Source organism: Limanda limanda, chromosome 3, assembly GCF_963576545.1.
Source record: "Limanda limanda chromosome 3, fLimLim1.1, whole genome shotgun sequence".
In the NCBI taxonomy this organism is placed as follows: Eukaryota; Metazoa; Chordata; class Actinopteri; order Pleuronectiformes; family Pleuronectidae; genus Limanda; species Limanda limanda.
The window spans coordinates 24,351,842-24,366,007 of NC_083638.1; the positions used below are offsets into that span (position 1 = coordinate 24,351,842).

The window sequence follows — 14,166 nt, forward strand, 5'->3', positions numbered from 1 at the left end:
TAGTTACAAGACAATTCTAGCACATTTCATTACCTGATTTTAGTTTTAAGGGAACCACATATATTATACAAAAATACCACATTCACCACAGTCAACACCCCAGACACATCCAAAAGATAGTATGCCCACACCGAAACACACTTCACCAGTGTACAATACAGTGTACCAAAAAAAAAGAAACCCTATTTTCATAAATTCAACAGCGTATAAATGCAATAATTCAGATAGGACTCATCATTTAGCACCTGTGCTGTAGCAAGTTCAATGATGATGTAGAATATTATAGATGATTATGATGTATGATGCTGCTGATGGTAATGATAGTGATGATGTTGATGATGATGGTAATGATGATAAGGATGGTTATGGTATATTTTTGATATATTTCTAATATTTTCCTTTTGCACACTCCCCCTCTGTCCCCAAACCGCTAATGTAAAAAAATAAGGAGGCTGTAATCCAAACTTTATTAAAGGTAGTGAACCAGCCCAAGTGAGTGTTTCCTCAATAACAAGTGTTGTCTTTATTTTAAATTATCTGGTTGTCATTCAGTCATTCATCTGAGTTATTTTAAATTCCTTTACAGTTTCAGAAAATATAATAATATAATGATATACTCTACATCTTAAGCTTAAAGCTACTACAATCTATGTATTCTGTGGTTTATCAAATCTACATTTCACATATTGGAATACAGAGCAGTGTATTTTTAAATGACAATATTTAAAAATGTACTGTAGGATGTCACAGAGAAGATTCTATAAGCTGTACATGAACAAGAAAGAGCAATCTTCAAAACTCCAGGCTTTTCTTGGTGATACAGACTTTGCATTTTACAACATATAAAGAAATATGCACAATAATCATAATCATTCACTATCAAATGAAAACTTGCATGTTCATGAATGATGCTTTTGGTTCAACAGTAAAATATCTTGCAGAAGTCAGTATATTTCTTTAATCCTATCCTGTCTATGATACAAATTGTGATTTGTGGATATGGGCTTTACAAATTAATTGGCTGATTTGTTCCGTATTTTAGGTGGAAGCTGTGTAAATAAATCATACTGGCAGTTGGCTGAGGTCTTCAAAAGGATAAACACACGCACAAATCCTGAGGACATAGGCCAAACAAGTACAACAAAACTCTGGCATGCACAGTCTGCACTGCAAACACTTTAGTAAATCGAGCATTGCACATAAGAGCAGAACCGGCATCTGTAGCTTTGATACACTAACGACACATGTGCAGCTTTTGGCAAATAAATATTACATCTCTCTATTTTCTCTCAGTTGCCATTTTATTAGGTACACCCAACTAAAGCTAATGCAGTCAAGCTCAATAAGGGTTTTAATACGTTTTGAGTAGAAAGTTTTAAGGTGTGTGCTGCTGTAATTTAATGTGTAATACTGCAATATTATTCAAATAAATACTCAATCCATCTCATCTACTATATCAGTGGGGGAAGGCTGCGTCATGAGCGGTTAGTTGTGCCTTTATTGTGAAGGCTTGGCGCCGGAAGTCATTGTGGTAGCAGCAGGAGAACAGTGTGGAGGGAAGCCGCCATCGCTTGTTTCTCGCTCTATAACTTATTATTGAAGCTATCGTTGAACCTGACTGGTGACGGTGAGTTCACACAACCCGACATGTTGCTAGACTTTGTGTTTTGACCGGTAAATAACCAACAAGATGTCAACTCGTGTTAGCATGTGACTAGCGGCTAATGTTAGCCGTAGTTGTTGTGCTAGCAAGCTAATCTCGTGGCTACACTCTGTGGCAGAGCTTCAATCATGAACTGTAGAATATGTATGTGGTTTACAGTAAGATTTTCCACGAAAGCACAAACCAGTCGATGCAAAGTCTCTTCCATATAATCCAGTAAAACCCTGCAGTTCCCCTTTAGATAAGTCTCTGCTTTTATACCATTCATGTTTTCAGACCACATAAAGAAAGTCATGTTTAACTATGCATAAGAAAAGAAAATGGTTACGTGAATGAATTAATCGATAATCGTCACTTCTCTCTCTCGTGTGACATTATTCCTTTGATGATCACCGATGATGCTAACCACCGGGGTCTGTCTGTCTGTCTCCAGGTGTCCGACAATGATCATCCCTATCCGCTGCTTCACATGCGGGAAGATCGTGGGTAATAAGTGGGAGGCATACCTCGGCCTGCTCCAAGCAGAGTACACTGAGGGGTGAGTTCCTACCTGCTGCTTTCTGTCAGTGCACCACACACACCTCAAGATTCCTGCAGCAAGTTCCTGACCCCTTTCGAATTGTCAAATCAAATCCGGAATCATATTTTTTGAGTCTGTCATAGCAGCTGTGTCCAAATATTCAAAAACAAGTCAAATAGAAATACACTACACTTTAAAATCCTTTTAGCCCACTCTCAGGTTATGTGCTGTGTACAATAAAAGACAAGATGCAATGATGGAATGAATCATGGCAGTTACCGGAGGCCATTGAGGCTGAGTTATCCTCACTATTGTCTGCAGTAATGTCCATGTCCTTTACTTATTCATTCAGTGCTCTGTGTGCTGTGCATTAAGACCGACTTTACCTCCTCTCTCCCTTTTAAGTGATGCCCTTGATGCCCTGGGCCTGAAGAGATACTGCTGTCGGAGGATGCTCCTTTCTCACGTGGATCTTATTGAGAAGTTATTGAATTATGCTCCACTGGAGAAGTGATTGCTACTTGCTACCTCCAAGAACTGCAGGGACTTTGTGGGGATGTGACATGGACAGAGTCATGTTATTATGGTTTTGTCTGACAGAAGATCACAGTGAAGACTTTTGAAATGTTAATTTGTTTTTCTAAATAAAGCTATCAAATGACCTTGTTACCTTTGTTACTGACTTATTCATTTACAACAGTCTTTCAACTACTATTGTTGTTCTCACCCATTACTAGGATTTGGAAAATTTGACAAATCTAAAATTGTTCTGCAGTGCACTGTTGATCAATAGCTAGGAAATATATAGTCACTTAGGTTCTGCTTCAAGTTCAAATAACAAATGTAATGGCATGACAACATACAAATTACAGAATGCTGGATTACATTCATTTTCAGTAAGAAAATAGAACGTTAAATAAATGCCTGCAGAAATAAAGCGCAAAAAATAAATTTTCAGGAAATGTTCTTTAATTTGCAGATTTATTACAAAAGAAAGATGAAAATGTTAACTGTATATTACATAACTTATTACAGTGATTTAATGCATGCAAGTGTTGGACTGATGTCCCAGCAACAAATCTACATTCCCCTAAACCTATCACATTTGTTCTTAAAACAAGAAAAAATTCTAGTATATACAGATGACTGAAGAACACAAAAAGTACGGAACTTCTTGGAGATTAATCTTCAGTCTCACCTTAGAGTCCTCCAGAAATTTATACAGCTTGATGCAGAAAAAAAATGTCCTGTCTTCCCTCTGCTTCATGACATGTCTGGGAAGAGAAGCGACAAACTTTAAATCCACAATAAGACAAATCTAATGAGACGATGTGTGGTAATAATCCGTAGATCTTAAGCTTTAGTGATTACTTTAACTACAGAAAACAACCCAGGGTGTTCATGTGGAACTTTGCATTGACTTGTATGCTTTTTTACAAAGATCAGTCTTAAATACTCAACATAATTACTTATGGTATTGAGTTATATCCATAGTAGGCCTCTTCAATGACACATGAGAATAAGGAAAATGTGGTGATGATGATGCATTAAGAATCGGCTGATGTAATAGCTTGCACATTTAATAAAGTGCATAGCACAATATGAATGTTGCACAAAAGTAACAACATGACTCCTTGAACTGTAATCGGTCAAAAAGGTTTTGGGCTTGCTGAAAGCACGGGTTTATACGATACAGCTAAAAACGTAATAAATAAACCAAGAGATCACTACTCTGACAATAAAATAAAAAGAATAAAAAAAATGAAAGGTTCTAATGGATGAAAGATGAAGTGTGGGAATTAAGTTAATATATGAAATAGAGAGAAGTTTACCACGTCAGCGGTATCGATCTCTGTCTCGGTCTCTATGATCTCTGTGCCTTTCCCGTTCCCGTGAGCGCTCCTTGACTTTCTCTCCACTCCAGGAACGTTCTCTGTGTCTTCGAGACATTCCGGCAGCTTCCCAGCCAGAGGAATCTTCTTGGTCCCGTACTCTATCGCGCTCTCGCTCTCGCTCCCTGTCACGACCCCGGTCGCGGTCTCTTCCTTTGTCCCCAGAACGACTGCTGCTCCTGCACAGAAATGTGTGTTTGTGTGATCAGAACTTGTAAGAATGCTTATGATGTGAAGATCCAGCCTCAGCTTCTATATAAGCAACAAAATGCATCGCACATAACGAGATACATATCTTAACAAACCTGTAGCCATAGTTGCCCTGGATAGAGACCAGACAGTCTTTGAGTGAGGTGACCAGGGCTTGACAGCGTTCATCCCCGTACACTCTGGACTGCTTAATGATGGCAATGGCAGTTAACAGAGTCTCCATCGCTACCCTCAGGTCTCCTGCATCAGCAATAAAAAAGATGGGATATTAAAGACATTTATTTTGAACTAGAAGCGATTCAAAGCTGGTAGGTTTATTGTAATAAAGACTTCGATGACATTTACCTGCACGTGTAAGTGCAGTTATGCCAAAATGAAAATTCAAGCACCCACTTCCATCTGGACTTAAGCTACAGAAAGATTGGAAATTAATATCATTTGGTTGTGAGTTACCTCATTCCAGAAAAATATTGACAATTAAATAAGTTTCACTCCAATTAGACAAGTATAATATGCTAAGTAACATACACTGTTAATAGCGAAAATCATTGAGTTATATAAAGTTAAGTAAATATTGCTGATTGTCAGACGTGAACACACCCAGCAATCAACTAACAGTCGGAAATTCTTCATTTGCATTTACAGTCATGATAAAATTCCTGTTTCTTTTGATCAGCATTTCAATGTGTTTATAGAATTTACAAATCTAAATGTCATCCAAGCCACTCTGTGGAAGACTCTGTTTGACAGGTGGGTCAAAGCACAGATCAGAGAACAGCATTTTTACACAGCATTGAATGTTACTGAGAAAACACTGAGCTCTGTGGTTTATGTGAAATCATCACTGCTACATCTCCTCAGGCAGGTCTTAACAGAACATTGGACCGATGGAATAAAAGGCATGTACCTGAAGAAGTTTACTGAAAAGTATTAAAAGAAGCACATAAATAATAAAGCACATGAAGCGCTAATTGCCAGCTCTATTAATTAACCCATTAATGTTTTATATCTGGTAAAAACCATCACTTTTCCTCAACTAACTACTATAATTCCTGTTGTGAAATTGGGTGATTTGCATGTTATGCTACATTGATGCGTCTCTGTCGGACTGAGCATAAAACCTTAACAGCTTTTAATTTTTCTCCATATGACAGCCAGTCATAAGTAAGGACCAGTCCTTTCCCAGCATGGCTTATTAAGTTATGTGTTCCGTCTTCCACTTGACAGAATGGGCTGCTGTACTCACCAGCTGTTGCTCCAGACACAGCCTTGGAGATGGCACTGCTGGCAACGGCTCTGTTTCTGTTCATCAGCTCCTCAAAGTCTCCATCTGTACTTTTAGGTGTGTGTCTGGAAAAAATGGACAGATTGTTTCCATACTTACTAACAGAATTATTTCACCACAAACAAGTCATCCCTAAAATGATTAAGTATTTTCAGAAATTCGATCAAAATCTGAATCTTAATTTGCTGTATTATACTTTATGTGTTTTATTATATGCACATATTCGCTTGTATTTGTCTCTGGATCCTGGTCCTTTGCTGCTTTAACAATCCCTTTTCCACAACAATGGTGTTAAACTTTTAATTTTAATGAACAGTTATTAATAGCTTAACTCTAAAAAACAGAAAGTTTTCTCACTTTTGTTGGCTGTAAGCTTTGCTGCTGTGCCCGTCTTGTCCCGGGGGGAAGAAAGCTGGATTTATATGAAGACTAGGAGGTGGTTGGCTATGAATGTGGGGTGGATGAGGAGGGAATAAAGGGGGTGGCATGGGTGGTGGGACGTTTGGAGGCATATGTGGGTAGTGAGGATGAGGATGAGGATGAGGATGAGGAGGAGGATGTTGATGTTGATGAGGGGGAGGATGTTGATGAGGGGGAGGATGTTGGTGAGGCGGAGGATGTTGGTGAGGCGGAGGATGTTGGTGAGGATGTGGGTGATGAGGTGGTGGGTGAGGGTGACCGAGGAAAGGACTGGGTAATGAGGGAAAGACGTGTTGATGCGAATGTTGTGGAAAAAGTGGAGGTATAGGGATGGGCTCCTGTGACAATAATGAAGGAATTTTTTCTGAAGCATCATCCTTGGAATCTTTGGAATTCACGCGAAGGGGCATACCTGTTGAGAACATATTGTTAGAGGTCAAAGATGACAGACTCTGTAGCATTCTGCTTTAAAGTTTAAGATCCCAAGTATTTACTTCAGATGTGGCGCTCTTACGTTTATTCGCTATGTCTTCAAACACATTGAGGTTCTGTCGAGTGGCAAAGCGACAGTCAAGCTTGTCTCCATTCAGTTTACATTGGGGTATTTTTTCCAACAATATTTTGAATGACTCTTCTGAGGTCACGATCACCTCCGCGTAGCTGCATTACAGAGTAGAAGAAACAACACATGAATGGCAACACCACAGAAAAGCCTTATTTTATACACACACACACACACATATATATATACACACATACTTGATTTATAAAATCTCACCCTCTTGACTGGCCATTAATTCTGTTCTCTGCAAATTTGATCTCTTTGATGTCCCTCACACCCAGGTTTTGGGCCAGTCCTGTGATGTCCTTGTCAGATGTCCACTGCAAGAAGGGGAAGAGAAAATGAGGAAGGAAGAGAGTTAATTTGTTGCATAAACAGCAATTTAGCTGATTTAAAGAAAAAGAGTTCTACTGTTCTGAGCTTAGGCAAAAATCAAAGCTTTAGTAACAGCACCTACAAAAAAATCACTCTATCCATTAATTTATGAGAATTTTCTTGTACTGAGGTTATGCACACGCCTTACCATGTGTCATTATGTTCATTGATGATTACTTGAGCTTGATATAAACTTAATTGCCATTTGTCAAGTTTATATTTTTTTATAATTGCATCTTACTGCTGCTTATTTTAAGTCTGCGGTCTGTATCATTTCGACAATGCTCTGCAAGCCCATGTGGACAGAACAACAAACATGGTACAATACCATAAACATGTCGCCAAGTGTTACTCACCCAGGGGAAATTTCCAAAATATAACGACAGTCTCTTCTCTGAATTCCCTCCTTTCTGTGTTTGTCCATCTGTTAATTGTGGCTCCTCTTTAACTGAATTCTCCTCGGGTGCAAGACTTTTATTGACGCTCTGGTACTGATCCACTGAGCCAGTCAAGACAGCATCATAGAGTTCATTTGCTTCAGCAATTCTGTCCAAATCCTGTGCGGGAGAGAAAGTAATGACAAAGTCAACTTACATGCTGTCATGCAGTGTATCTCAATGTGCAGAGCACTGATAAGCAAACTGCAACCAGAAGAAATACAAATCTTAGTTCTCAGCTGGAAGAAGTGTAGACTGAGGGGTTAATTCCAATATTTTCTGGGACTTCCACAGAAATGTTGGCAGAAAATAAAGTCGTAAAAAAGGAATATTGACATTATCCAGTAGATATAGTGTATTTTCAATTTTAGATAGAGTGTGTTAATGACAGTGACCACAGATATATGTTATGCAAACAATTAGAAGTAACAATGCTCTCATCAGACCTAACTCTATGGACTTAAAGGCTGAAACACGACTATACAATGTAAAAAAAACACCAAGCTGTTAAAAACTAGTGTAGTTGAATCTAATTGCTATGCAAATAATCCCTCGTGAAGGTTATAATCAGTTTCTATGAATATCAGGATGGGTGATATGGCCAAAAATCGCATATAGACAAAAAAGTTGAAGCCTTATGCATTTCTATCGCACAATGATTTGAAGCCTCCACATTCATAATGACGCAACAATAACTGATCTTGATAACCCCAATGAAATAAGCTGCTGTTTTAGACGCCATTTGTTTTAGCTTAGTGTTCCTGATAAACTCACAACTTTAAACATGACGGGCTGTGGTGTTATTTAACCGGAGGGTGTTTGCAATGGGAGACATGAACTGTAGTTATGTTTTGATTTCAAACACGTTCTATCTGAGCCCACTGTCGCAACACAGACATATCTTATCCTTCTCTGCAAGACAGGTCACACAGGCGTCTGGTGGAGGGACGCATTTGAGTTCATCCGCTCGATGAGCACATGTAAACATCGGTCTCACCTCTTTGTTTTGATGCACATTAGTGTACATGTCCGTCCGCCTGGAGGAGCCTGGTCCGGCTGCAGCCGCAGGAGCAGCCATCCCGTGGGCCTCGAACGATCCGACCGAGGGCTCTGCAGCGAGTTCCACAGCAAAAAGGTTTTACAACTTTCTAAATGATCGCAACATGAAACACTCTACCGCAAATCAATACGAGTGCATGCGGACAACAGGTGATCCGGTTCAGGAGATAACAGCTAGCGTCTCGCCTGGTGTCTACCGTTAGCTAACGTTCCGCACGAGCCCACAAAACATGGAATTATACAAAAAAAGCAACTAGATATGACCAGCCGAGGATACGAAAAGCGAACACAAGTTAATACATAATGTTTAATGGAACCTTTGAAAGTAAAACCACAGTATTACATGTGTGAGTTCACCCACGAGGGCTATCTAGCTAGTATGTGTTCGCTCCTTCCTCAGCTAGTGCTAATGTTGCTACTCTGAACGCCGGGGTGTGTCAGGGCGTTCGATCCGACTGACAACAACCATCTTCATCTAGTTCCGCTTTGTCAACCCCTGCGATTACTGACGTTTAGATGGACTTTTATTATTTCGGTAATTTATGAATGAAATGATATAACCCGAGAAATAAACTATTATACAAAATAACGATTATATTCTCTTTTAGACAGTACTATTACCTAATCAACATGGCGCCATGTGTGCGCTGCTATAAAGGTCCCCCGGTGTGTTTCCTCTGACTAGACAGCTGCTTGTGTAATTTCCTCTGTTGTGAGTCGCACGTTCACGGACCTGGAGCAGCTTCCTCTTCTTCTTAGTCGCCAAAGAGAGATTTTAAAATGTTGTCGTACGTCATTGCCAAAAAAGTGAGTCACGAAGTCAACCTTTGGATCAAAGGCTTTGATTTTATTTTATTTACTGGTGAATTGTGTTGAAGCTGCATTGACCATCGCGCCAAGGACTGTTCAGAGAGGCCCGATCACATGTTTTTATGTGATGTTATTGTTGTGTAGCAGCTGTATATTCATGCTGTTAATGGCTAATGTTCAGTTCAGTGTAGTAAAGGTGCAGACTGTGTTGTTGGTTGTGCGTGTGTTTGTGTGTGTGTCGCTGGAGGACAGTTGTACAACAGGACAGCGTGTGATGTAACCTCACTCTGCTCCCCTCTCTCTCTCAGTCTCTCTCTCTCTCTGGACTTTAAAGTTTTTATGTAGAGGAAAAAAAACTTTGAACAACATCATCTAAAAGAAGAATAAGCAAATCCCACTCTGTTATTGTTTAGTCAATAAATTTAGACCATAAACAGTTTAATATTCAAACCAAAAACAACTTAAAGACAAATGTCAGGGAGGAACACTACACCACACTAATACACACATTCTTCTGCAAACTGTATGACAGGTCGTGTCAGATTGGTTATATTTGCTAACAAAGAAAGGTCCCGGGACGTAATACCAAATGGATATCTTTTAACAAAGTCCCCTGTGACGTATAATGCACACTTTATTATGTTGCATCGATGTATGAGCAGCATTTCTATTATATATAATTTTTTATTTCATTTGCGCCAAGTCTAGGGGTCAGGTCCCTTCCACAGGCCAACTAAAAGATAAATTTAACACAGAAAAATACACTCCTTAAACCATTATTTACCATTAAGCTTTCATCTTTATTGTATAAAATGTATAATATTTAATACAAAAAAGTGAACTTTTGTGTATTTTATCTTAAGTCCCTGACAGACATGCACCTAGTTGCAGGTGTTTTTTACTTAAACAAAACTACATGAAACTATATGTTCAGCATTTTCAGCAGGTTCTCCACATTTTGCACAGTGAATTGTTTGACTCTGATGAGTTTGTGTAGCAAGTCACTGGTGTTGATTTAAACTTGTGTTTTTTTTTGCCGTCAGCTGGTGGCAGGGATGTGCCAAGCAGCATTGAGGCCAGCAGTCACAGGGCTGATATCGTCTCGTGGTTACCGTGGCGACTCGCCAGAGGACACCAGGGGGGACCTGATCGAGATGCCTCTGCCGCCTTGGGAGGAGAACCCAAGCGAGACCGCTTACATCAAGAAACGCAGACTTCTTTATGAGAGTCGCAAGAGGGGCATGTTGGAGAACTGCATTCTGCTCAGGTTGTTAAACTGAACTGATTTTGCCCCCCCCCCCCCCCCCCCCCTTTGTCCTGTGAACCTGTACGAAAGTTGTAAACTCATCTAGCTTTTCAATGTTCCTGTGTTCCCCTCAAAGTTTTTAAGTTGGACAAATTAACCAGATAACTACCTGTATCGTTGAGATATCATCTAGAGAAAATACTCAACTGAAGCCTCCATCTGTCTTACAGCCTCTTTGCAAAGAAATACCTGAACACGATGAGTGACAACCAGCTGCGGCAGTACGACAGACTGATCAATGAACCGAGCAACGACTGGGACATCTACTACTGGGCGACAGGTGAGAGAATAGCACTGGTTCTCCTCAAACCTGTGATGTTGCTCGTTCAATCTCATGCAATACAGCAGTCATCATACATTAAAAAAAAATATAAACATGGACTCCAGTCAGGAGGTATTTCAAGCACTTACAGGAATTTGGATAATCCTTCTGCAAAACATTTGAATATTTAATGACATAAAAAACATTTTGGCTAATGCAATATTCATGTTTATTTAAGTTGCAAATATCAAATATTTACTTTGACTTGTTGTTTTGCGCTAATGGAGACAAATAAATCACACACCCTCATTTTGAATTCAGTCAGCAACACGGCTAAATGTGGAAATCTCCAGTGGGCATAGGAATTAATAAGGCTTTTTTTTTTATTGGCAATCATTCATGGTCACTGGTCCTGAAATAATGAACAGCTCTGCTTACAAATGAACTTCAATTCTGGAACTTTGTTAGTTGTTACTTTTGCCCCTGACTTCACCCCGGGAGCTTATTCATAGTACCAAGGTAATTTGCTATTTTATTGTTTTAATTTTCTCTTAATTTGACTTCAGTTATGTGTCTGTTTCACTGTGTATTACAGCTGAACAACACAATCCGTGTGAGAGCAGCATAAACGCATCCAGTGGCAGCACCACTCTGGAAAACCAAACCAAAAAAAGTTACAGGCGATCTAACTTTACTGAGACGAATAATAGCATTACTAGCATTGAGTTGTTTCCATTTTTACACTAAATAAACAGATGTTTCAAGGTCACTCACATAGTCTGCTAAAATAAGCCTCGAAAGATCCCAATACTGTGATAGGAAAGCATTTGAATTAGTGTAGAGCCTCTTTCAGAAATGCACTGAAGTCTGGACATTATCCTGAAAATTTCCAGAGGGACTGTAACGCAAACGACAGCTGCTCCGGACGTTTTCGGGAACTTTTTCTTCCAGTCCCCTATTAAAATGTCCAGAAAATATCAGAGTAGCCCATGTGAGAATACAGCACTTCCCGAAAACGGCTTATGAGAGACAAAAGAACCGTAATGTCTTCAACTGAGGAGATCTATTGTCTTTTTGTCCTTGAAGGACCCAGAGTGGGCTTTGCCAAATACTGTATTACAAAATGAAACCAATACAAACGTTCATGTATATTTTGTTCCTTCAAATGATCCTGATTTAAAAAAAATCATGTCTGAATCCGCCTCCTGATGTGATGTCCTAAAAAGATGAAAATAAACCTTCGCTTTACTATTCTTTGAAGAGGATCGGTTTGCAGCAGAGAATGATCCAACATGATTTCTGTTTGCTTACAGAAGCTCAGCCCACTCCTGAAGTTTACCAAGGAGAGATCATGGACATGCTGAAGGAGTTCACAAAGAACCGCAACCAGGAGCAGAGGTTAGATGCTCCCAGCTTGGAGTATCTGGAGAAGGAAAGTCACTGAGCCACATGGACCTCCTCAGAGACTGATTAAAGGTGGATCACTGAGTGGATGTCAGTGTTGTTTCCATCTAGAAAACACCTCAGGAAGTCGGGACATGCAAAATATTCACACTTTACTGTCTTGTTTCTGTAAAATATTGCAGCCTTATTTGCCTGTGATTGTAACTGTATGTTTAAAGACTGTATATTTAAATTGCTCAATGGGGAAGCCAGCTTTCAGTAATGGACACACGCTGGACAATGATCTTACTATTACACACATTATGGGTTGTTAAATAAATGTTGATACTTGACTGTTTTCTGTGTGCGTTGTTTTCTTTGTTTTACCACAGGGTCAGGTCACATGACTGGAGGCTGCCATGTTTAACTCTGTGCACTTGTTACATAATTACGGGTTTTGTTGCCTGCAGTGTCTCTTATTGGACACCAGATGGAAGCAGATCACTTTATTTCCAGTCAAAGTGAAGCACATGCTCATCTTTGTGTCTGTGGCAAATAGGTCACCTGTAACCTTCATACATTTCACATGCGATAAATCTTTCATGCAGGTTACATGTAGACTGACATTTATTTTAATAGTCTTCTGCTGAGTGTCTTTGTGCAATGAAGACCATAAACTAAAGATTGGATGAAAGGGATATTAACCTTGGGAAGGGCGCTTGTATTTTATCTTAGCTTTGATAAAACAAAGCATCGTTTAAAACTTTTGTGAAGCAGATTTTTTTTAATTAAACCTTATATATTTCTGCTCACAGCCATTGACACAAGGTCATATTTCTCTCCTCAACTTGATCAGTGTGTGTGCGCGCTTGTGTCGACAATGAGGAGGATTTCTTGCTTGGTTGTGTGTCATGTCGGTTCACTGGAACCTTGTACTGAGAGCATAGGGGAGATGCCCTCTGGCCAGGAGATGTGCACAGAATCTCAAAACAGACGACAAGCCTGCTTGTGCACACCCGCAGAATTATAATGTGTGTGATATATGGCCAAGGTGTTACACAAACATGGCTGTCCTGCACATGTGACTCAGATGGTCATGTGTGTTTGTTCCAAATCCTTTGGGGAAAATGTGTTGAGTAAGAATCCCCACCTTCAATTTGTTTGTTTTTTCATCTCATCCTAAAATAGAGTAAGGTGATGTCAGAAGGGTTCCCCTCTGTGTGTTCTCTGCTCCTCTGCCATCTGTCTCACCAAATGTATGCATCACAAGTAGCACGTTCAATTAGTGCATTCACAATTAAGGTATTAATGCTTTGCTTGATTATTTCAATTTTCTGGACTCTTTACATTATATTTTTGACACCTAAATGTTGATAAAGTATTTTACATCTGAAAAATCCCTAGAGCTCAGGACCAGCAGTCCCCTTCAGTTTGATCAAGCGGTGACACATTTCACATGCAGTTCTCTAGATATGGATTTTTTTCCCTTAAAGTCCATGAATTATTCCCTGGGAAGATGGTGGAAATGTTAAAAATCCCCTATCTTGCAAAAAAAAGATGCTACTCCTATTGTTTCTGCACAACCTTCTGTTTATTGGTTTGAGAAGGAATTTGAATGCGTGGCTTTTATTTATGATGGATCATGACATTGTTTTATTGGCATAAGTAAAGTATTTATGTCCCCTTTTCTTACCACAATACATAGAATAAACAGGGAGTTTTGAAGGTCTGAAATGGATCAGAATCTGAAACCTGCACTGTGACTTACTCTTTGTGTGACATACTGTGAACCACTGCTGGATGTCCCAATTTCCTGCCTCTCTAAAGAGAAAGAAAAAGAGTCACCTATGGATCCCACGGCAGGGGGAAGCACAATTCACATATGTTTTGCTCCGAGGCTTGTTTAGAGTGTATATTCATCAATTGCCCACGCACACCCACTGTGCCTATCTGGAGCCCGGTGCTCCTGTCATCCTCCACCG

The 14,166-nt window shown here is 39.6% G+C and overlaps 3 protein-coding genes across 3 annotated transcripts; 2 read left to right on the forward strand and 1 right to left on the reverse strand.

Moving 5' to 3' along the window:
* The first annotated feature begins 1,521 nt into the window (after positions 1-1,521).
* polr2l (RNA polymerase II, I and III subunit L) lies at positions 1,522-2,845 on the forward strand. Its single transcript, XM_061068393.1, has 3 exons — positions 1,522-1,627; positions 2,097-2,201; positions 2,589-2,845. The coding sequence occupies exons 2-3, from the start codon at positions 2,107-2,109 to the stop codon at positions 2,695-2,697; spliced, it is 204 nt and encodes a 67-aa protein (XP_060924376.1). The 5' UTR covers positions 1,522-1,627; positions 2,097-2,106; the 3' UTR covers positions 2,698-2,845.
* Positions 2,846-3,134: 289 nt separating this feature from the next.
* On the reverse strand, positions 3,135-8,819 carry LOC132998473 (cleavage and polyadenylation specificity factor subunit 7-like). Its single transcript, XM_061068142.1, has 9 exons — positions 8,362-8,819; positions 7,284-7,484; positions 6,769-6,872; positions 6,505-6,650; positions 5,928-6,402; positions 5,532-5,635; positions 4,381-4,525; positions 4,016-4,254; positions 3,135-3,457 (listed from the first exon to the last, which is right to left on the reverse strand). The coding sequence occupies exons 1-8, from the start codon at positions 8,440-8,442 to the stop codon at positions 4,020-4,022; spliced, it is 1,491 nt and encodes a 496-aa protein (XP_060924125.1). The 5' UTR covers positions 8,443-8,819; the 3' UTR covers positions 3,135-3,457; positions 4,016-4,019.
* A 280-nt stretch (positions 8,820-9,099) lies between these two features.
* Positions 9,100-12,542, forward strand: sdhaf2 (succinate dehydrogenase complex assembly factor 2). Its single transcript, XM_061068219.1, has 4 exons — positions 9,100-9,230; positions 10,277-10,500; positions 10,710-10,819; positions 12,115-12,542. The coding sequence occupies exons 1-4, from the start codon at positions 9,204-9,206 to the stop codon at positions 12,243-12,245; spliced, it is 492 nt and encodes a 163-aa protein (XP_060924202.1). The 5' UTR covers positions 9,100-9,203; the 3' UTR covers positions 12,246-12,542.
* Positions 12,543-14,166: the final 1,624 nt, after the last annotated feature.

Bases quoted from the DNA above. Each gene is read 5' to 3' on its own strand.
- polr2l (XM_061068393.1), top strand. From the start codon at position 2,107: ATGATCATCCCTATCCGCTGCTTCACATGCGGGAAGATCGTGGGTAAT. The intron at 2,202-2,588 runs GTGAGTTCCTAC...CTCCCTTTTAAG, and splicing joins CAAGCAGAGTACACTGAGGG to TGATGCCCTTGATGCCCTGG.
- LOC132998473 (XM_061068142.1), bottom strand. From the start codon at position 8,442: ATGGCTGCTCCTGCGGCTGCAGCCGGACCAGGCTCCTCCAGGCGGACG. The intron at 7,485-8,361 runs GTGAGACCGATG...TCTCCCGCACAG, and splicing joins ATGTGCATCAAAACAAAGAG to GATTTGGACAGAATTGCTGA. The intron at 6,873-7,283 runs GTGAGTAACACT...CCCTTCTTGCAG, and splicing joins ATTTTGGAAATTTCCCCTGG to TGGACATCTGACAAGGACAT.
- sdhaf2 (XM_061068219.1), top strand. From the start codon at position 9,204: ATGTTGTCGTACGTCATTGCCAAAAAA. The intron at 10,501-10,709 runs GTTGTTAAACTG...TCTGTCTTACAG, and splicing joins GAGAACTGCATTCTGCTCAG to CCTCTTTGCAAAGAAATACC. The intron at 10,820-12,114 runs GTGAGAGAATAG...GTTTGCTTACAG, and splicing joins CATCTACTACTGGGCGACAG to AAGCTCAGCCCACTCCTGAA.